A 22,135-nucleotide genomic window follows, 5' to 3' on the forward strand; every position below is an offset into this window, starting at 1 on the left:
TAAAGTGTATGACACTCATAAGATCAGCTTAACCTCTGGAAAACCAGCACTAAAATGTCAATTAAAACCTGGTGGTAATTGCTGTGGTGTGACAAAGCCCTGAGCAACCTGTTTGAATGTCTGAAGTCGGTCCCGCTGTGAGCAGGAGACCTCCAGACATCCCTTTCAACCTTCTGTATTTCTCACCTGAGGGCAGGTGAGTCTGAGCTAAATTTTCCATGCCTGCTTGCTAGAGCTAAGCTTAAAGTTAGTCAGAGCTGTTAACCTGGTCCTTTGGCCTCTTGTGCTGAATTCCCTTTGCTGAGGGAACAAACATCGCATCTCCTATATCCCTTTAGGGTCTGTCCTATGCCGGAAAATTAATGATTTTTTTTTTAATAGTTTAATTTATTTATTGGTTCTAAGACGAGCTGGTCCTGAGGTGTGGTGGTGGGTATTTCACGAGCACAAGCGATGTTAAAAAGTCGTTGGTTGTGGTTATGAGCATCTTCCTAGAGAGAATTTTTTGTCGTAAAAGCTTAAATCTTGTGTTTGGTGATTTTTATTTTTTTATCAAGTAGTTTCTGTGAAAAGCCAGAGCGTGAGCGATTGCTGCTCTCGTGCTTGGGGCTGTGGATGGGTTTGAGACCTCTTGTAAGATGCTAAACCAGGCTTTGAGATGTCTAAAGCTGGGCAGCAGACCCAGGCGTAGAGTTAAACTCAGGTCTTGGAACTGGCTTAACCAAGTCCTGGAAAGGACTTTCTGGGTTAGAAAGAGCGGGTTTGGGGTTCGGGGTTTTTTGGTTTGGGGAAAGGTTCCCGCGAGGGAGCGGAGCTGTGCTTGTTGAAGCTCTCAAGAAGAGGTCTGTTGGGTTGGTGAGCTCAGATTAAATAATTTTTCTCAGTATATTTAAATTCCAAGGTGAGCACGCTGGGGTCTGGACCATTGTTTTGGATCCCTTCACCCATCCACATCTGCCTTACAATGTTTTTCATCCTCGTAGCTTCCTGGTTTTCTGACTCAAACATATCATTTCCTACAAATAAAATTAAGAATTTGGAGGAAAAAAAAAAAGGCAAAGGATGAAAGTTAGAGATTTTTTTTTTGCTGTAATTCTGATTTAATGGGCGTTTCTTTTCCTTACAGATCTTTCTTTCAATAGTAGCTTCGAAAATGAAGGTCAGAGGGTTCAGCTGGTGAAGAAGAACCGAACACCTCAAAGGGTCAACTCTGATTTCAGGTAATTATCCTGAATTTTACTCCTGTGCTAAGTGCATGATTTATGAGGTGTGGCTTGTTTCCAGCATTTTGGGGCAGTAATGTCTGGGGGGGGGATTTAGGAGGTGATATAAAGCCAGGCTGCAGGAATTAATTCCAGCTGGGGATGAGCTGTGCTCGTTGTCTTCTTGAGTGCTTTGGATTGAGCAAATCCTGTACGAGCTGCAGCAAACGTGTCCCTGGATTTGCTGGATTTACCACTAGGAGTTTGCCGGTGTGAATGGGTAGAGACCAGCTTAAACAAACCTTCACCTTCGTTCAGGCTGGATCAAACTTAATTGTCGTGATAATTCATTAGATGCAGAATTTAAATCTGCTTTACCAAAGGAGTTGATTCCAGCAGGAAAAAAAAAAAAAAAAAGAAGAGGCAGAAATGGCAGAGAGCTGAGGCGAGAGCACAGAGTCAGAGAGAGGCCTGTCACGTGTGAAATAATTCAGAGTTTTCTGTATCTTGGTGTATTTCTCTGGCATTTCAGAATATCAGACACGAGGTTTTTGTCCCCCTTCAGACACACACAGCTGTATCTCCCATTCCCCTTGTCCAACACTTTTGAGCAGGACCACGTGGTCTCCTCAGGGCTGTCACCAAGTTGGAATTTGGCCACTTGCAGCTCAGTTTGGGTGGTTTTGAGACCCTTTTCCATCTCAGCCACCCATCAGAGCTGCCTTCTCTCAGGGGTTTATATTCCATCCAGCTCAGGAAAACAGGACACAACTGTGACAATTTTTGGTGTCTCTACCCAGAACTCGCTTTTCTAAGTGTTGTTTTTTTTCTGTTCGTTTGCTCTAAAAGGCTTGGCAGTAAACAGGGAAAATCACCCCAAATCCACAGTCTTTTTTTTTTTTCATGGTTTCATTTAGTACTTTATTTGGTTGGCTTTGTGACACCTGAATATTTTGGGAAGATGGATATTTATTATCTCCAATAATTTATTATCTCTCCTACTACTAATAATCTCCAAGGTGTGTATGGTTACGGACATAGCCTAGACACGATGAGAAATTGGATTTTTAAAGTCTCAGGTGGGAAGGGCTGTATTTTAAATATCCAGCCACTCTAGGAATGTCTTGACCTTGAGGATTTTTTTGTTGGTGGACAGCAAGAAGCAAAAAGGGGGGGAGGGGGAACCCAAAACTTCATTTTTCCAGGAAAAAAGCGGTTCTTGCAAGCGTTAGGCTGGTGCAGAGAGTGGGCGTCAAAGCTTTTCTGTCCTCAAACTTCAAGGGTGGAAATAGCCTCACGCTCAGGTTGTACTTGTAGATCCTTAAATCTGGCACTGTAGTTGAAAACTGATAGTAGAATGGGTTAAAAAAAAAGTCATTTTTCTGACTTAGACTAGATAAACTTCTCTTCAGCAACTCTGAGTTGTGTGGTCACCTGCCCCCAGGCTCTGCCATCTTCTCCATCCGCCTTGGTGCACCAGGTGCTCTGGGGACTGAGTTTGGGATAACAAGGTTGGGTGCTGCTGTCTTGAAATAGATAACTGGGGGGAGGCTCAGACTTGGTGAGTTAACTACGGATAACCAGCAGCCAACTAGTTTAGACATTACGCACAGGGCAGCTACGCTGAGATGTGCCAGGGTGTGAATCTGTGTCCCCAGGCACTGTCCGTCAGCCGTGACGGGAGCTGGTGGCACTTTGGGATGTGCTGGCAGGTGAGAACACGGTGCCAGGCTCGGGTGGTGTCGTGGGGGGGGCTCTAAATTCACCCCTCTAGATCTAGGGGTGTTAGACAGCAGCCCTGTCACTCGGTGATGTTGGGGATGTCCTTGTTGGTCCCTTTAGGGTTCTGGGGGTTGACCTTGGCCAGACACTCTCAATTTCTCCACCTCTCCCTCTTCTCCTCGTGCTCTTTTGCTCCAGCGTGGGGGCTCACCCACAGGAGACAGGCCTCCACAAACTGATCCACTGTATGTTCCCCACGAGGTCACAGCTTCCTTTGGGGCACATCCACCTGCTCCGGCACGGGGTCCTCCACAGCCTGCAGGGGGGGATGTCTGCTCCCCCATGGGCCTCCATGGGCTTGCAGAGGGGACAACCTGCTCCACTGTGGACCACCACGGGCTGCAGGGTGACGTCTGCTGCCTGGTGGACCTCCATGGGCTTGCAGAGGGGACAACCTGCTCCCCCATGGACCTCGATAGGCTTGCAGCGGGCATGATCTAGTTCCCCGTGGACCTCCACGGAGGGCAGAGTGGGTGTTTTCTACCCTGTGGACCTCCATGAGGTGCAGGAGGCACAACCTGCTCCCCTGTGGACCTCTGTGGGGTTGTACAGGAGACAGTCTGCTGCCACACGGACCTCCATGGGCTTGTAGAGGGGACAGCCTGCTCCCCCATGGACTTTCACGGGCTGCAGGGGGCACAGCCTAGTTCCCTGTGGACCTCCACAGGCTGGAGAGTGGATGTCTGCTCCCCCGTGGGCCCCCATGGGCTTGCAGGGGGCACAGCCTGCTCCCCCTGGGCCTCTGATGTGGTGCCAGGCTTGCAGGAGGGTGGGTCAGTGATGGGCTTGGACGGTGTCATGGTGGGGGGGACTTAAATTCCCCCTTTTAGATCTTGGACAGAGGCCCCATCCCTTGGTGGTGCTGGGGATATCCCTACTGATCCCACGGGATGGGCTCAGTTTAGGGTTAAGGCAGTGGCTCTTCATCCCTTAAGTCTAGCTTAACGTTTGATAGCAAATAGTTCTGGTATAAATCACCCTTTAAAGTGTGGGTTTTTTTCTTTCTGGGATCATTCATTTTTCAGCAGAAAAGGAGCTGGCCCAGCGTTATCTTGGAAGCTGCACGTGGGTGCAAAGAGGATTTATTTGAGTTGTAAACTTAAAACATACAACTGTGCTGAGCCAGGGGAGAAAAGCCGATAAAATATTCACCGAGAATTTTGTGTCACTGCTTTAAAACTGGGAGCCTGAACCAAATATGAGCTGCTTTAAGTTTCAGATAATTTATGTGCCAGTTTATACACCCATTATCCATAAAGATCTGCGGTAAAATAATGTGTAAGACCCTAATTTCTACCCAAAACCACCTCTGGGTGTCTCCTGCTGCTTAATCTGTCCAACCTAACTTTCTAATCAATAGTTCTGTAATAATATTGGAGGATGGTAATCAATAAAAGTTGTTTGCTCTCTGCTCTTTGAAATACAGCAAAATCTTTACAGCGTGAATGGTTGTTGCGACGGGGACTTACTCACTGTGAAGCTGTGATGTAGAACCACGTGTTCTGTGTCTTTTTAAGGTTTTATCAACTTAAAACTGCTCAAATTCTGCTTTAACATTGCGGTTTTTTCCTTTGAGCCTTGGAAAAACAAGCCTAAAAATAGCCTCTCCCCACAAAAAAATAGTAGGGACAATGGAATAAACTGAACGGAAGATGTTTTTCTTGCTATCTGAGCTGTGGGGATGTCCCCAAAAGCAGAGGGAATCCCCGTGGTTTAAGGCAGAAAAATAAATAAAACTCTTCTGGCGTGGAAACTTGATGGATTTAGGGTGTGGGGGGGACTGAAGTGCTGGTAGAATCTGACCCCGACACATCCTGTGGGGCACAAAAAGGCACCAGTGGAGCTAAAACCAGCCTGGAAACACTGGGATAACGTCCACAGGGGTAGAGGGGGGTTAAAAAAAAAAATAAAAATCCACGGATAGAGGGGGGGCGTAAAAAAAAAAAAAGCCATCCCAGGTAGGTGCAGAGGTCAGCGTCCGCAGCAGCGAGGATTAGGGCTGCTGATGGCAGCGGGAGGCCTGGCCCTGCTCCAGACAAAGCTGTCTGGCTGGTGGTGGGACTGTCCCCGTGCCCCGGCTGCCCGAATTGGTCGGGTGGAAACACAAAAATCCCCTTTGCGCTCCCTCCCCCACACCGATTGCGGCCCGGGAACGGAGACGGGCGACTGTCCGTAGAGCCGAGGGGCCACCGAGCTGCCAGTGGATCCCAAATAGCCACCACAGGCTGCCAGGGGTCCCATTTCGTCAGGAAACGGTTAAAAAATGAAGCAGAAATCAAACTGCAGAGAGCTCAGAGGTGGGAAGCGAGGTGGCGGGGTAAGGGTTGCAAATTGTCTTTCTTGGGATGTAAATAAATTCACTTAGAGCAGAAAGAAACGGCGATAAGAAACCAGGAATGGTGACGCCGTGCAGTCACACGGCTGCTCCGAGGGAGTTTCTGTGAGAGCCTGGTGAGAACGCGGCCACGCTACGGAGGAGTTGGAGCCTTTGACCTTGGATTGCCAGGGGTGAAACGTCCCATTTCTTGCAGAAATTGCTGTAAATGGCGATAGCTCAAGGTCTGCGGGGAGGCTGCGTCCCCTACGCCTCGTAGTAGGCGCCCAACCTACAGATCTCATGAGAGATTTCAGAGATAATTTACTTTTTGAATACTCGGCATCCTATTTCGGAATTTTTTTGTGCTGTTTCATGAAATAATTTTGAGTAGAAATAGCTCTGAAATTACCAGAGGAAGGAGAGCTGCAGCGGTTTGGCCAGGAGAGCAAAGTGAGGAAGGAGAGCGGCAGCGGTTTGACCAGGAGAGCAAAGCGGCAGGAGGAAAACAAAAAGAGTTTAAGGCAAGACTAAAATATATGTGTTTATTAATCAGTATTTTAAAAAAACACCTATTTCTAAACCTTAATATATAAAGGAAGAGGTCAAGGTGGGGTTTTTCTCTCTTCTTTTATACACCAATGTCTTCACTGCTTCCAGCATCTCTTATTTTTGGAGGAATTGCACTAAAACCGTGAGTGTCTGAGGGTAAAATACTTCTAAATCTGGTCTGTGCTGATGGAGACGCCGGTCCTGGGGCTTCCCTCGGTCCACTGCAGCACCCACCCTGTTCTCATGTCCCCAAAGATGTTTCCGCAGGGCCGGGGCTTGTGCTGCGAGTACCTGGCAGCACACAAGGATCTTTTTTCACCCTCATGTCTGGGAATTTAGAGACGAGATGTCTTGGATAAATCAACCAAGAGTTCACTCGATGGGCTGTAGGATGGAGACGGGTCCGGGCTGCTTGAAAATCCACAGCACTTTTTTTTTTTTTTTTTTTTTTTTTTAAAGAAAAACTTCAGTGCCGTGGGATAATCCCACTAGCTAAACCCTGAAATATTCAATGAACGTGGCATAAATTTACAGTTTTGATGCAAAAGTTGGATATTTTTTTTCTTAGTATCCCACTGCATCCTCTGTCAGAGTCTCCAGCTCAGTCCAGAATGAATCCACCTGCACTCCAACACCCCAAAGCTTTATTTTACCCCCCAAATTGCAGCCACGGGAGCAAACCTCTGCTAGAAGTGATCCTTGAGCTTGGGGAATGAGGTCAAGCTCTGCACCCTCCTCGTTTGGTTTTTCCAATCCAGTCCTGAATCCTCCTAATGATGATGGATGAAAACGAGTTTCCTGTTCTGCCTCTTAATTAATAAAAGATATTTTGGATGGTGTGGTTCTTGCCCGCGCAGGTTACTTCTGCTGACTGCTGCTTTGTGTGTTCTGCAGCAAAACTGAGCCTGGACTTGGAAAATACTGAGAGAAAATAATTTTTGAGACCTGGATTAGGGGAGCAGCCATCGCCTCAGTGTTTGTGCCCGGCGTTAGCGCCCTTTTACCCTTAGAATGATGCTGCCAGGCTTTAAAATCTCTTTCCAGGAGGAATTAGAGGATCCCAACTACCTCTTTTTGTCTTCTCTTAATAAAAACATAACCACCTTTTACAAAAATAAGAATAAACCACCTTGTACTTTTATTTTACCCCCTATAGGAAGTAGGGGGTTGATTTTTTTTTTATTTTTTTTTAAACGTAGTTCAGTGACTCAGGAAAAAAGCTCATTTTGTGTTTTCCTCCTTGGAAAATTTCTTAATTCTGCAGAGCCTTCATTTATTTTCTTACCTTGATTTCCCTTCTCCATCTTTAAGATACTTCATAGCTATTCGAGGGCTTGACTTTTTCCTTTATCCTCTTAAAAATTGCTTTCCAGTACCAACACACCACCAGCACCTTAGTTTCCAACTCATTTATTCCCCCTGCTTGTGTGTAAATACATCAGTATCAAAAATCTGTTCCTGATTTGGGTCTTTCCAACTTGCCCTTTGTTAAATCACCGTGGGTGCCCGTGTGGAATTGGTAATTCTTCAGTCGGGATGATCCTGGAGGACTCTGGTCCCTGTTTCCATGCATTAACAGGGATAATTAACATCTCTTTAAAGCAAAATAGGGACTCAAGTGGGGAGAAAGAGGCTCGTGCCAGTCCTAATCCATCTCCAGGAGTGTTTTATGAGGTTTCTTTATAGTGTGTGCACAGGTCTTGGTTGCTGTCAGCCTGGGACGGACGGACAGACAGACAGAGCCCCTTGGCTTTGTCTCTCTCGCTCCGGGCGGTTTCCCAGAAAGCAGAGGAGGATGCGCTGCCTTCTCGCTGGTTTATCCCCTGGGATTTTTGAGCAGCTTCGTGGCAGGCGGGAGGTGAAGCTGCTCTTCCCAGGATGCTCGAGATGTGACACCGTTATCCTTTGTGCCACCGTTGAGTTTTGGGGACGGGGAGAATTGATTTCGTCCACCCTGCCTGAATTCGGGGGGAGGAATTTGCCCCTCGAGTGGGTTTTCTGGCTCAGGTTGGGGCTTCAAGATGCAGCGCCTTAAACTGAGGATGGTGGGAGCTGTGTGAAGGAGAACAGGAGAGAGAAACTCTTGAGCTGGGATTAAAATTGTTTTAAACCAAAACCAAGCAGGTCTTGAGGAGCAAATGCTCCTTTTTAATCCTCTCCCACATTTGCTGTGCTATACAAACAAAAATAGCGCTTAATAACACGGGAGCTGGAAGCAGAACCGCTTCTTGGGCCTTTTCAGATGAAAAACTTCCAACAGCAAGGTTGAGTCGTTGGAAAATTACCCCCGCGGGGAGCAGCATGTGCTGGGCCAGACACCGGGAACACTCCGGGTGGAGTTTTAACAACATCAGTTTGAACGTCCACATCTTAGGTTGGGATGAAACTGCTGCCTTTTCCCAGCAGCGTTCAGCAGAGACATCGCCTAAACCAGCCTAAACCACCGTTACTATGTCGTAAAAATAAAAATTGGGAGGTTGGGAAGTGTCTGGTGGCCGTTAATGTCACCTCTCCCTTCCCTTTTGTCCGTTTAAGGCCCCGGATGGTCGCTGCACACGTTGATCCCAGTCTCCTGGCTCAGCAGGGGCAGAATTAAAGGGAGTGCTGGCCACCACAAATTTGTTATTCTTTTCAGCTGCTGGATTTTCCAGCCTAGCCGCCTTTTCCAGGCTATTTGTAGATAATATATCCTGGGGTGAGATCCCTCGCCATGCAGTTTAACCATGAATTTCAGTTTCAGGTTTCGTAGCCCTGCGCTTCTCCTGCGACACTGTCCCTGGCTGGGATCCTGAGGCTTGGGTTTGCCTTTACCAACCCAATTCCAGCTCACCCCTCCTCCTCCTGCACACCCACGACTTTATTTTTTGCTTTAAAACCCAGCTTTTGCGTGCTGCAAAGGTTTGAAAAGTTGATTTTAGGCTGTGGGTGGAGTGAGTCGGCGCTTCGGGGCGAGTACCACAGGGAGGGACTGAAAAACCAACAGATTTCCAGGAGGGAGAATGTTCAGCCCCAAACCAGTTTGGTTCATACTTACCAGTCGCTTCCCTGGTGTACAACCCTCTTGGAGCAGATTGTCTCGCTCCAGAGCACCAAGAAATGCAGATCACTTCATTTTTAGGACTTGCCTTGCACGCGATGCTCTTTCTGCAAAATTTTTAGAAGCCAATTTCGCTTCTCGCCCACCGAATCGCGCTGGTTTTGGCGTCCACACACGCGCCTCGTTCACGCGGAGAGCGGAGATGATCTGGTTCTCCGAGCAGAAACAGGATTTAGGATTAAATTGAGTTGATAATCCACTCTGCCCCAGCTTCGTGCTGCGGTCCAGTGGGACCAAACCGGCTTCGTTCTGCTGCTTGGGCATCCTAAAGCCTCGTGTCTCTTCTAAAAGTGAGATTTGAGTTATTTCTGTTTTGTTGAGATTGGAGGAAAGTCGCTGGGGATGGATCCAGCTGTAACCTCTCTGTGCCATGCAAACAGTTGGGTTTGAAATCCCGAGTTAAACATCACCAAAATCACTAATTCAGCATCAAATCCAAAACTTTTTCTGCTTCAGCAGCGCCAGGCGCCATCCAGCATCATCTCAAAAGTTTAAAAAAAAACCCCTACAAAATCACTTTATTACTTGATAACGTTCATTTCTTTTTTTTTTTTTAATTTCTTATAAGTTATCTTTTTGTTTAGGCTGAGGCAAGACAGAAGGAGCATTTAGGGTGGTTTCTTGCAAACGCAGCCGCTCTCGTGTTCAGATCTCATGATTTTGCTCAGTCGCTGCTTTAGGGTGGGTGGTGGAGTCTCACCTTCAGGTTTCCCCGTTCGATGGGTCCAGCCCCCATCAGACGAATCCTTGGTGGAGTTTCTTTTCCATCAGCCTTGCTCACAGGGATCTGCCTCTTATTTCAGTCTCAAACACGTGCCTGTTTAAGCCAGCCTGAAAGAATCCTTCGGCCCCAATAAAAAGCATTTTCTTGCATATACCACCCCCTTCACGTCGTTAGATCTTTTTTTTTTTCCTCTCCCAGAATGGATTTTTGGAGGCTGGTGCTGGGACAGCCCCGCCGTGTGTTCCCAGTTATTCATTTCTCCCACTTTTCAACTCAGAAATATTCCTGCTTTCATTTTTAGGTGAGCGTTGGCCCCTGCTGCCATCCCAAACCAAACGTGCCCGCAGTCCCTCCTTCCATCTTCAGGCTTTGCCCGCGTCCCTGCTCTTGTACTTTGTTTTTCCTTCTGCAGAGCGAGGGGCTTCTCTGCTTTCTGCTTCCCCCGTGCCTGACAAGGCTGTTGGCTTTATCCTCCTGTTCTCCTGCCCACCTGGGGCTGACCTCCTCCTCCAGACCCGTGGCCACGTTCCCTTTTATTCCATTCATACAGTGAATTTCCCTGACGGTTTTTTTCCCCCCATACCCTCTGCGCTCCCCTCCACCCCCATCTCCCCCAGCTCAGCTTTAGGGTAGAAGAAGGAGAAATCTTCCTGCAGGTTTTGCTCTCCTCCTCCTGGCCTGGCAGTTCCCTCTGCCGGCTCCCGCGCCTCACTGCAGCCCTTTCCCTTCCTGCCTCTTCCCCACGAAAAAAGAAAAAAAAAAAAAAAAAAACCAAAAACCCAACAGGATTTTTTTTTTTGGCAGGCAGCATTAAAATCACGTGGATCCAGCCAGACGCCGGGAGCGTGATCCCGGTGAATTTGAACTTCTCCGTGCTAGATACCCTCCCAGCGCGGTCTGTCCTCCCCCATCTCATTTATACCTTTGCCTAACGAAGCCTGTAAACGTTAATCACAGTAATCGAGTAAGCATTTTTCTTGATTTTTTTTTTTTTTTTCCCTCACGCTGCCATGAATAATTCAGCTGGACGAGAAGGCAGAGCTGGGCCACATCAGTCTGGCCCTTCCCAGTGCAGTTAGCGAAGGGGATCTGGTCCCCAGATCTTGAGAGGGTGCAGCGTGTGGGGTTTTTTCATGTACAGATTAATTATTTTCTTCTTATTAATTATTTTCTTAATCTGTAGATAAAGGTGATGCTGCGTTCAGGTCTTCTTAAACCTAAGAAATTAAGAAAAACCTGAACGTAGCGCTATCTCTAACACGATAATACAGGTTAGATTTTTTTTTTTGTATTTATAGAATTTAGATTTCTAATCTATAACAGAGATTAGATGAAGGAAGCTCGAAGGTAGCACCATTTTAATCTGTAGATTAAGTAAATTTGAACATAGCACTCTCTATAACACAGTTTAGATTTCTAGCCTAATCTAACGCAGATTAGATTTCTAATCTATAATATAAATTTTAAAAAACCCCAAAGCAGCATTTTATAGATGGAGAAAGCCCTGCAGTAGCATCTGTCTATAAAATAGAATAAAATTATAATTACACTTTGCAGTAAAATGTAGGTTTATGCCCTCCATCCCACAGCTCTTCTTTTTCTGCTGCTGATTTTCACCCACAGAGCAGACACAGGTCTGTCAAACTCAATTTCTTTGGCTCCCCACCATTTGTCTTCCATGTCAGAGAAGTTTCTTCGTACCAATAATTTTTTTTTTTTTTTTCCCCTGGGAACACCCCGAGCGTGCACACAGCAGTGATATCTGTATTTCTGGTGAGAAATGGGGCTGGGGAGGAGTTGGGGTGATGCTCTTTGGGGTGAGACCACGTTTGCCACGAGCTGAAATTGGGCTGTGAACCCTCAACCCATCGAGACAGGCTGAAAAACTGTTAAAATTGAATTTTTCTGGGTTGTTTTTTTTGGGTTTTTTTGGATATTTTGGCACACAGGTGGCGTGATAATGTATGAGAGGAGATGTAACCTAACTGCCAGGGCAGGGATGAGAGTCCAAGTGTCCTTTTATTGGGAGAGAGAGGAGAAAAAAGGTGTAAATTGGTGTATTTCCAGCTAATCCCTTAAAAAAAGAGTTGCTTGAGTTTGAAAACACAAGAGGAGACTGGTTGGATCCCTCCAAGGAAGCAGGGAGACAGTGAAAAAGAGAGGTGATAAATTAAAGAAGTGATAAATAAGATACCTGAAGAGGGTAAATCTGATAGAAATATTTAACTGCTTGGATGGGTGGTTAGAGCCTTCGCTCTTAAGTGGAAGAGGAAGAAATTAAAACGATGATGAAATCTTTTCCCTTTAAAAAAAAAACCACCAAAATAGACTCTTGGACTTCCTCTTCCTGCTGGTTCTGGGAGATCTATTGTACTGAGAGGGAGCAGAAGGAAATCAGGCGGTCGCAGTCCTTGAAGTGCTGGATTTCAGGCAGGACTTTGCCTTAAAAGTGCAAAAATACTTGGGAAAAACTTCAATACCGGTGCCAGTTCCTGGTTTTTCCGTAGGTGGCTGGTGTTTGTAGGTGTCTGTAGGCTCCTTTGCTTTGCTGGATTGTTGCTGTACTTTAAAAAATGTTGAGTTTCTCGAGGCAGCCTTCGTTTCTGGTGCCTCGGGTGGATGCCGCAGATTAATTCTTTATTTGTTTTATCAGATACAGTATCTAAAGGCATTTGTGCCTGAAGCCACGGAAGATAGATGGACAAGCCAAGCAACTTCTGACTCTGCATCATTTTCTGGGGCAAAATTTAATGGCAATGTATCCTACAAGGTAACGTAGCCCCTTGCAGTGAGTAAAGAGGATTCCTTTTGCTTGGCTGCCACTCGATAAAACCATTTTTATCACTCCGAGCCTTCCTTTCGCACCCAACCCAGAGGAATCAGCACCACCCCCAAGCAAAATTCCTTGAATTTTTGCAAGAGAGGGAAATCCAGATTGCCTCCAGTGATGTGGTTTGAGTCAGATCTCCCCTGCAGAGAGCTAAAACGGGGATGAAAAGCAGGAGCCCAGTGAAAGCTGGGACTGGAGAGGTTTCACAGGGATAAAATCTCCCTGGGGAGCGAAAGGGAGTCTGCTGCAGCGATCTCACTGATCTCACCGCACAAGCGATGCTTCAGCTCGCTTGAAAACCTAAAACCCATCATCTAATGACCAAAATCTGATGTCGCCCTCACGTATTAGCTGGTCAGTGTCAGTTTTAGGCCAGCGAAAACAACAGACCGCAGACTTTAAGCAGGGGTTTAAGGCTGGCTGAGGTTTTGTGGGGACTCAGAAGCAGTTGGGAGACGTGGCAGGTTAAATCGCAGAGACACTTCACCTCTCTGGCTCTTCATCCTTTGCTGCGGGATGGCCAGAGACATGGGGCTGTTCTGCTGCATCAGAATAAAACCCCAGACCCGTGGCCTGATGCTTGTCATGAGCACATACAGACCAATAAATATTTTATCCCCACTCAGGGCCAGGTGTACATGCAGACGTTTGCTCTGCCAAGGCACCCAGTGGGGTTTTTTTTTCCAGGTCACGCAGGGCTGGCAAGTCCTAAACCAAATCAGTTCTGCCCCCCAGGTGAGAAAGCACTTGATAACCCCACGAGTGGAGGGATGGGAGATCTTTTCTTCCTCACTTTCCCCTGGGTGTCACTTGAAATCTGGTGAATCACAAGGCTCTTAGTTCATCTCACCCACTAGATCATGGGTTTCTCTAATTAAAAGCTGCGTGTGCTGCAAGTGCTCAGCCTTAGGGTGGACGAAGGACACGCAGCACACGGGGAATCCACACGAGGGGGGGGCAGCCACTGCTCTGTGGCAGCTGTGGCTCGGTGGGGACCCCCTCACGCAGCTGCAGCTTCAAGCCAACGGGCGGGCTGCGTGTGGTCTGGGGAGAGCTCTGAAATACATCCGTAGGCTCATCAGAAAGGTTGTGGGTTTTTTTTCCCTAATTTCTGGTCTTCAGAATGATATTTAAATGAGCTACGTAAAGGTGGTCTAGCTAAACAATCTACCTAAATTACCTGCTTGGAGATTATCTACCAAAATCATCTACTTTAAGATTATCTACCTAAAAATTACCTACCTAAAGATTGTCTACATAGGTTATCTACTGGTTTATCTACCTAAATTATCTACTTAAATTAACCACCTGAAGTTATTATCTACCTAGATTATCTACCTAGAATAACTATGTCAAGATGATCTATCTAGATGATCTACCCAAAGATTATCTACCTACATTTTCTACCTAGATTGCCTAATTTAACTCCCTGAAGTCATTACTAACCTAAAGATTAGGTACCCAGATTACCTACTTTTAAGATTATCTGCCTAAAGACTATCTAAAATTATTATCTACCTTGATTACCTAAATTAACTACCTAAAGATCATCTACCTCAATTAACTACCTAAAGATTTTCTACCTAAATTAACTAAAGATCATCTACCTAAATTAACTACCTAAAGATTTTCTACCTAGATTATCTATCTAGATGATCTACCTAAAGATTATCTACTTAAATTAACTACTTTTAAGTAGTTTTAAGATTATCTACCTAAAGACTATCTGAAATTATTATCTACCTTGATTATCTACCTAAATTAACTACCTAAAGATCATCTACCTAAATTAACTACCTAAAGATCATCTACCTAAATTAACTACCTAAAGATTATCTACCTAAATTAATTGCTTTTAAGATTATCTGCCTAAATTATCTACCTAAAGCTATTATCTACCTGGATTATCTACCTACATTAACTACCTGAAGATTATCTGCCTAAATTATCAACCTAAAGTTATTATCTACGTAAATTAACCACCTAAAGATGATCTGCCTAGATTATCTATGTAGATAATCTATTAGTAATATATTATCTATGTAGATAATCTACCTACAGATTTTCTACCTGAATTTTCTACCTAGATTAGCTACATAAAGTTATTATCTACCAAAATCATCTACTGAGAGCAGACAGTGAGTTACACGTGGGTCTGTCCACTGCGTAGTTCAGCAGAAACATCCCACAGAAGCTCAACGTTGACCCAAAAGAGAGACTTTGGCGTTAAACTGGGGTGAGCTGACCCGTGGTGGTGGGGTGGGGGGGTGCTGAGAGACTGAAAGGACGTAAATGAGACACCCTGTGCTCCTTTACTTGAAGCCAAGAGTTTGGCCAGCACCAACTTTGCTTCTCTTTTTGGTGTTGGCAAACTCAAGGCCGGAGCTGAAGCTGGTACGTGCTGAGTTTGGCTCGTTAGAGCCTCGTTTAGAGGCCACGGAGGCTTTTCGGGGAAACCACTGGAGTCCTTCTTGACCAGGTTAGGCAAGAACAGGAATAAAAAACCTGATGCTTGCTATGGGGCAGAGAGGCAAGGCTGGGGCCTGGTGTGGAAACCCCAGCAGGTGCCCTCGAACTGTCCTTTCTTATCCCAGAATGCAGAGTGCTGGTGCCTTTTGTTGTGGCAACACTGTTAGGCGAGCATGGCTGCAAGGTCTAGTTGCCTGAGCTAGTCTAGCAGAGGTCCAGTTTCTTTTTAAGATGCTTTGTTTTAGTTTTGAAGCAAAAGCCTGGGATTGAAATGACCTCCTCTCCCTCCTCCTCGTTGGGCAGGGTGTCTGGTGAGGAATGCAATGGGATCAATAGCATGTCGACAGAGAGTGGCCCTGGAACGAGACTGAGAAATTTGCCAGTAATGGGGGATGGACTAGAAACCACCCAAATGTCTACGACACAGTCACAGGCTCAACCCCAACAAGGCAGTGCTGTAGGCGTGAATCCCCCTCCACCGGAGACCTCCAACCCCAACAAACCCAAGCGACAGACCAACCAGCTGCAGTATCTGCTCAAGGTGGTGCTGAAGACGCTGTGGAAGCACCAGTTTGCGTGGCCTTTCCAGCAGCCTGTGGACGCCGTCAAGCTCAACCTCCCTGTAAGTAAAGGTGGAGAGACCAGGCGATGGGGTTTTTGGCGAAGGGGGTCTCACACCTTCTCCTGAAATTGCCAAATCCGACTTTAATGGGTGAACTCGATGCCCTGATGGTTGGACTCGGTGATCAGACGGTTGGACTTGATCTGATCAACAGCTCTGGGACTCAGTAGTGGTTGAACTTGATGATTTTAAGGGTCTTTTCCAACCCAAATGATTCTGTGAGCTTTTAGAAAATACACACACACAAGGAGGAATCTCCAGTGGCTCAGCTACTGCTTTGCCTTTTATCACCCTCCTCTTTCCACTGAATTAAAGAGGAATAATACTTCAGGAGTCAGGGAGGGTGAGTGTGCTGTCCTCTGTCCCCTAGACAAGCACCAGAGATTATGAAGTACCAAAAGTTAATCAAGCACCAGAAATACTGAGCACCAAAAATGATTAAGCACCCAAAATACTGAGCACCAAAAATCATTAAGCACCAAAAATCATTAAGCACCAAAAATTATTAAGCTCCAAAAATGCCTAAGCACCAAAAATTAAGCACCAAAAATTATTAAGCACCAGAAATTAAGTACCAAAAATACTGAGCACCAAAAATTAAGCACCAAAAATGCTAAGCACCAAAAATTAAGCTCCAAAAATGCTAAGTACCAAAACTTATTAAGCTCCAAAAATACTGAGCACCAAAAATTATTAAGCACCAAAAAGCTAAGCACCAAAAATTTTTAAGCACCAAAAATGATAAACACCAAAAATTATGAAGCACCCAAAAAGCTAAGCACCAGAAATTACTAAGCTCCAAAAATACTAAGCACCAAAAACTATTAAGCTCCAAAAATTAAGTACAAAAAATACTAAGCACCAAAAATTGAGCTCCAAAAATGCTAAGCACCAAAAATCTTTAAGCACCAGAAATACTAAGCACCAAAAACTATTAAGCTCCAAAAGTGCTAAGCACCAAAAATTATTAAGCTCCAAAAATACTGAACACCAAAAATTAAGCTCCAAAAATGCTAAGCACCAAAAATCATTAAGCACCAAAAATTATTAAGCACCAAAAATCATTAAACACCAAAAATTATTAAGCACCAAAAATTATTAAGCACCAAAATTATTAAGCTCCAAAAATTATTAAGCTCCAAAAATACTAAGCACCAAAAATTAAGCTCCAAAAATACTGAGCACCAAAAATTATGAAGCACCCAAAAGGCTAAGCACCAAAAATTAAGCACCAGCAGTTACATGCCAAAAATGTTTAAGCACCAGAAATTACTAAGTACCAGAATTTAGTAAATTATTTTTTAAAATATTTTGAAAAATTAAGAAGCATCAAAAACGAAGCACCAGATTTTCAATGCCATAAATTAAGCAGCAGAATTGCAGCACGAGTACTTCCCAGGCACCAGAAGTTAATCACCAAAAATCATGAAACACCAAAAATCCAGCACTGAAAATGAAGCACCAGAAATGATCAAACACCGAACGTTAAGCACCAGAAATTAATTAAGCACCAAAAGTTAAGCACCAAAACTTAAAGCACGAAAAGTTATGAACCACCAGAAATTCCTAAGCCCCAGAAGTTGTGAAGCACCAAAAGTTAAAGCCCCCAAACTTCCCATCTCCAGATATTAAGCACCAAAAATATTTTAAGCAATAGATGAATCATTTAATTTTAAAATACTTATTTTAAGCAACAGATGATTTGTGCTGCCTCAGCCGGGTCCTTTTTGGAGCTGAAGACACTCGGAGCCGCTCAGGGAGGCCCCAAGGACTCAGCCAAGGGCTGTGCCTCTCGCCCCTCTCAGATATCCCACGGCCCTGGCACGGCAACTTGGTCCCGTTGAAGAATTCCCGTCCCCGCCAGGGTCTCGGAAACACGGGCTTTGGGGCAGATCTGTCCCGTTCCCAGGCTTGTTCGGCCTCGCCTACTTCTGTTACTCTTGGGTCCTAGATAGATGGAATCTTCCCTCCCTCTCCTCCAGCCACAGTCCGCAACACGTCAGGCGTTTCGTAAGGGACGCCGGTCTGAGGTTCATCTGTACTAAATGGAGGGAATGGAGGTTGCAGGTGGGTGGGAGGGTTCATCTGGAGGGATCTGCCCAGGCTCAACCTGTGGGCCAAGGTTAAGCCAGGCCTAGTGCCGGGGCCTGCCCTGGGGAAGCTGCTAGGTAGAGAAGGTCCTGGGGGTGTTGGTCAGGAGCCAGCGCCCAGTGGCCAGCAGCACCCTGGCTTGTGTCAGGAGTAGAGTGGCCAGCAGGACTAGGGAAGGGACCGTGGGTGCTGGTGAGGCTGCACCTCGAATTCTGTGCTCGGGTTTGGGCCTTTTTGCTCCAGGAAAGACACTGAGGTGCTGGAGCGTGCCCGGGGATGGGTGAAGGAGACCAAGGAGAAGGGTGTAGAGAACGTTGGGGGAACTGGGGTGGTTTAGTCTGGAGAGAAGGTCTCCCCCGAGACCTCCTCACTCACCACAACCTCCTGAAAGGAGGGCGAGGCGAGGTGGGGGTCGAGCTTCTCTCCCAAGTGACAGGAGGAGAGGAAACAGCCCTGAGTTGCACCAGGGGAGGTTTTGGTTGGAGAGTAGGAAAAAATTCTTGGCCCACAGTGTTGTCAAGCACTGGGACGGGGTTGAGTCACCATGGAAACGTGGTTGCTTGGGGATGGGGTTGAGGCCTGAGCTCGGCAGCGCTGGGATAACAGTTGGATTTAAACGATCTCCAAGATCTTTTCCAACCTCAGTGATTCCACGACCCTAAAGGAGCGCAGAAACCTCCTCCTGCCCCTGCCTCAGCCTGGCTGCCATCACCAGGAGAATTCAGAATAAAACCCAAAGAGCTGACAAAACCCGTGGCATCATTTCCAGATCATTGATCACAGTAACTCAGCAACATCTTTGCTGCTGCACGTCTGCTTTGGACCCTTCCAGCTCCCACCAGAAGAGTTTTGTTCCCTCCCTCCCTTGAGAGGGATGTTTCTGCTTAACACCCACTTCTCTTTGTCTGTTTTACCTTTAAGATCTAATAGCTCTAAATTTACAATTATTACCCAAGCATTAATTTATTTAATTCCTTCACAGCAGGGACAAGCTCCCTGTTGCAGGTGGAGAGCGCTGGTTCTATAGCAGTGGTGTTTCCAAACCATTTTTTTTTTTTCCCCTCAACATCACACCTAAAAATAGAAACACCTTTTGTATTAATCCGGATACATTTAAGGGGTGTAATAAATCTGATTTCCCCGTTCTCATGTCGCTGGCATTAAGCATGTGACCTCCTGCATTCTTTTTCCAGAATGTTTTTAGGAATTGCTGCCCCCAGAATTGGGACAGTTTGGTGCCCCTGAGGGTAAATTACTCCTCTACCAAAGGTTTGTCCTTCTGTTTAATTAAAAATCCCAACTGAGAGGCTGATGGGGCTGAAGTCTGGCAGTCAAATATCTGCTGGGCTTGGAAGTTCTCCCCCAGGTGGGTCCAGGGCTGAGGTTTAGGAATCCCCGTTTTTTTTTTTTTTTTTTTTTTTTTTCCTTTGCAGGATTATTATAAGATAATTAAAACTCCGATGGATATGGGAACAATAAAGAAACGCTTGGAGAATAACTACTACTGGAACGCTCAAGAATGTATCCAGGATTTTAACACGATGTTTACAAACTGCTACATCTACAATAAGGTACGAAAAGTTCCCGAATCTGCATTTTTCCAAGGGAAATCTTCCATGTCCTCGTTGGACCAGCATGGAAATGCAGGCGTTGGGATGTTCAAACTGTCCTTAAAAGGAACCACCACCGAGATCAGCTTCTTCAGGCAAACAGACAGGATTAAACCGATGGGAGCTCCGGCACGTCTGTCTGCTGCGAGAAGCAGACAGGGCTGGCTTAGCAGCCTTCCCTCCTGGAGGAGTTATTAACAGATACCTTCAGTCTAGACATTGTTCCTTCTTTATTTTTATTCTTAAATGGATTTTTTTTAAGATTTTCTGAGGGTCTGACTTGAGCAGAGCCGCAAATTTGATAACATCAAATACTTGAGAAGCAGATCTGTGCTTTGTCTTTGCTCTGGCTTTGTTAAGAAGCTGACTCAGGCTGGTTTGAAACTCAGAAATCTGGTAGAGGGGAAAAAAAAAAAAAAAAAAAAAAAGGATATACAGAGCAGCACGTAGAATTTGTCATGCCTGACCTTGACCTCATAGAATATTCCCCTCCAGACAGTGAGTAACATCCCAGCAACCATTTTATAAACAGTTGTGCAACCTCCTGCCCTGCAGGAAGGGATATCTGGAGGGATGAGGAGCATCCCCAGGCATTTCCACAAATGGTGGTGGTGGGACAGTGGCCAGTGGTGGCCAAACCCCAGGGGTGGTGGCCAATCTCTGGGGGTCGGGGTGGGGCTTGGAGAGTCGGAGGAGGTTCTTGGGGCGATACCAGGCTGGACTGAGCACAAGACACTCGCTTGTTGGCAAAAGGACCACGAACACAAAGGAAGGGTTTACTGCTGCCCTTAAAGCCATCGGTACGTGGTTGGACCCTCCAGCCTTGTCCTTGTCCACCCTTTCCACCACTTGCCCCAGTGTTTCTCTTCCCATTCGGTTTCTGCCCTCCTCGTTTTCATGGGTCTTTTCTCTCCATCCCCATTCCTTCACTTTCGTGTGCGTTGACCTTTTTCCCTCCTCCTCCTCTCAGAAATATTGCTCAAGACCTTTCTAGTTTATTCTAAATAAATAGTCATTCACAATTTTAGTCCTTCAAAACCGTCTCCTTGGCTGTTGTCCTTTCTGGTTTGAGCCAATGTGACACAACATGAGCGAGGACAGAGCCTTAAAGGCTCCAAATTACCCCTCTGCCCCTTCAAAGTCTCCCACCGTGGTGTTTTCCTCCCCCTGCCAGCTTTCTGCCTGAGCTTACCCTGGTCTCCTCCAGGCTGGAAGGCAAAAAAGCATCTAAGAAACATCCTCGTGGACCTCACAGAGCCTGCAAACCATCAGCCAGGCAGGTTTGGAGGTGCCACCCGATGGGCCAGCGTGGTTGGACCCGTCCTTGCCCCGATGCTGGAGCCGCTTTCTCTCAGCGTCGCCATGTCGTGACAGCGCTGGCTGTCAGCTTAGTGTCTTCATGTCAGTCCGTCCTCTCGTGTGCCTGCCTGCCCATGACTATCCACAAAACAACTTCAAACCTTCGGATCTCTTGGTCTCTTCTCACCTACGGTGCTGCGGGGGGCCCTGGGCAGAAGGTCTCATCCTTTCTGTTTGCTTTGACCTTGGCAAATCCAGGCTTCTCCTCATGTCTGTAAGAGCCAGTCTGGGCCGTCCTCTCCCTGTCAAGGATCCCAACATTCAGCTTCCTCCTTAAAATGCCTTTTTCAGAAAAGGCAGGGAATTTCCTTGTGCTGAGCTCTTCTTACCCTCTACCCTGATGCTCTATGCAGAGACCCACCAAGTCGGGGGGATCTTCTGTGGTGGAAACAACCGGCTGGTGTTAATCCAGCTCTTCCTTTTTCCACTTTTCACAGAATCCCAGAACCATTCAGGTTGGAAAAGCCCCTCAGGATTACTGAGTCCAACCCTCAGCCCGACTCTACAAAGTTCTCCCCTACCCCACATCCCCCCACAGCTCATCCCAACGGCCCTTAAACCCCCCAGGGATGGGGACACCCACCCCCCCCAGGCAGCCTGTTCCACTCTCGGACCACTCTTGCTGGGAAACATTTTCTCCTCCTGCCCAGCCTGACCCTCCCCTGGGGCAGTTTCCAGCCGTTCCCTCTCGTCCTGTCCCTGACCCCTGGGGGCAGAGCCCAGCCCCAGCCTCTCTGCAATGTCCTGTCAGGAGCTGCAGAGAGGGATGAGGGCTCCCCTCAGCCTCCTCCTCCTCACACTGAACACCCCCAGCTCCTTCCCTGGCTCCTCACAGGATTGATTCTCCAGCCCCTCCCCAGCCTCGTTGCCCTCCTCTGCCCTTGCTCCAGCCCCTCCAGATCTCTCTGGTATTGAGGAGCCCAAACCTGGACACAACCCTCCAGGTGTGGCCTCCCCAGCACAGAACACAGTTTTCCCCTATTTTTCCTCCTCCATTCACAAAATACCTTTTGCTGCATGCAGGTAGCACATCACGTGGGTTTATTCTCCGATACATCTCCTTGGTGCCAGTTGTCTGCTTTTACCTATAAAATATAAAGGCTTCAGGGTGAGGATTTGTCCATGCATTTGGTGCTTGGGACACTTTCCATACACCTTCCTGCTGCACCGTGGTGGAAACAGCAGCACCACAGAGGGTGGAAATACAGAATTGTCTCTCTGGGAATATTTTCAGAGAGAAATTTCATTTTTATATATATATATATATATATATATATATATATATAGTATCTCTGTATTTGCCTAATTTATCATATCTGGTTTTTCTCCAGCCAGGGGATGACATAGTCTTAATGGCAGAAGCTTTAGAAAAGCTTTTCCTGCAGAAAATCTCCGAAATGACCCAGGAGGAAACGGAAATTGTGATAGCCCAGACGAAAGGAAGAGGACGCGCGAGGAAGGAAGCAGGTATGATGCTTGGTCC

General features: G+C 46.4%; 1 protein-coding gene across 1 annotated transcript in view; it reads left to right on the forward strand.

The window, feature by feature from the left end:
- The first annotated feature begins 1,126 nt into the window (after positions 1-1,126).
- BRD4 (bromodomain containing 4) overlaps positions 1,127-22,135 on the forward strand; it is a 50,916-nt gene continuing 29,907 nt past the window's right edge. The window contains exons 1-5 of the mRNA XM_026867602.1: positions 1,127-1,220; positions 12,325-12,441; positions 15,274-15,592; positions 19,117-19,254; positions 21,984-22,119. Coding sequence (XP_026723403.1) covers positions 12,422-12,441; positions 15,274-15,592; positions 19,117-19,254; positions 21,984-22,119 — 613 coding nt within the window. The 5' untranslated portion in view covers positions 1,127-1,220; positions 12,325-12,421. The remainder of the gene's footprint in view (positions 1,221-12,324; positions 12,442-15,273; positions 15,593-19,116; positions 19,255-21,983; positions 22,120-22,135) is intronic.

The sequence above is a fragment of the Athene cunicularia genome, unplaced genomic scaffold (genome assembly GCF_003259725.1).
Source record: "Athene cunicularia isolate RWA unplaced genomic scaffold, athCun1 SCF_9, whole genome shotgun sequence".
NCBI classification, from domain to species: Eukaryota; Metazoa; Chordata; class Aves; order Strigiformes; family Strigidae; genus Athene; species Athene cunicularia.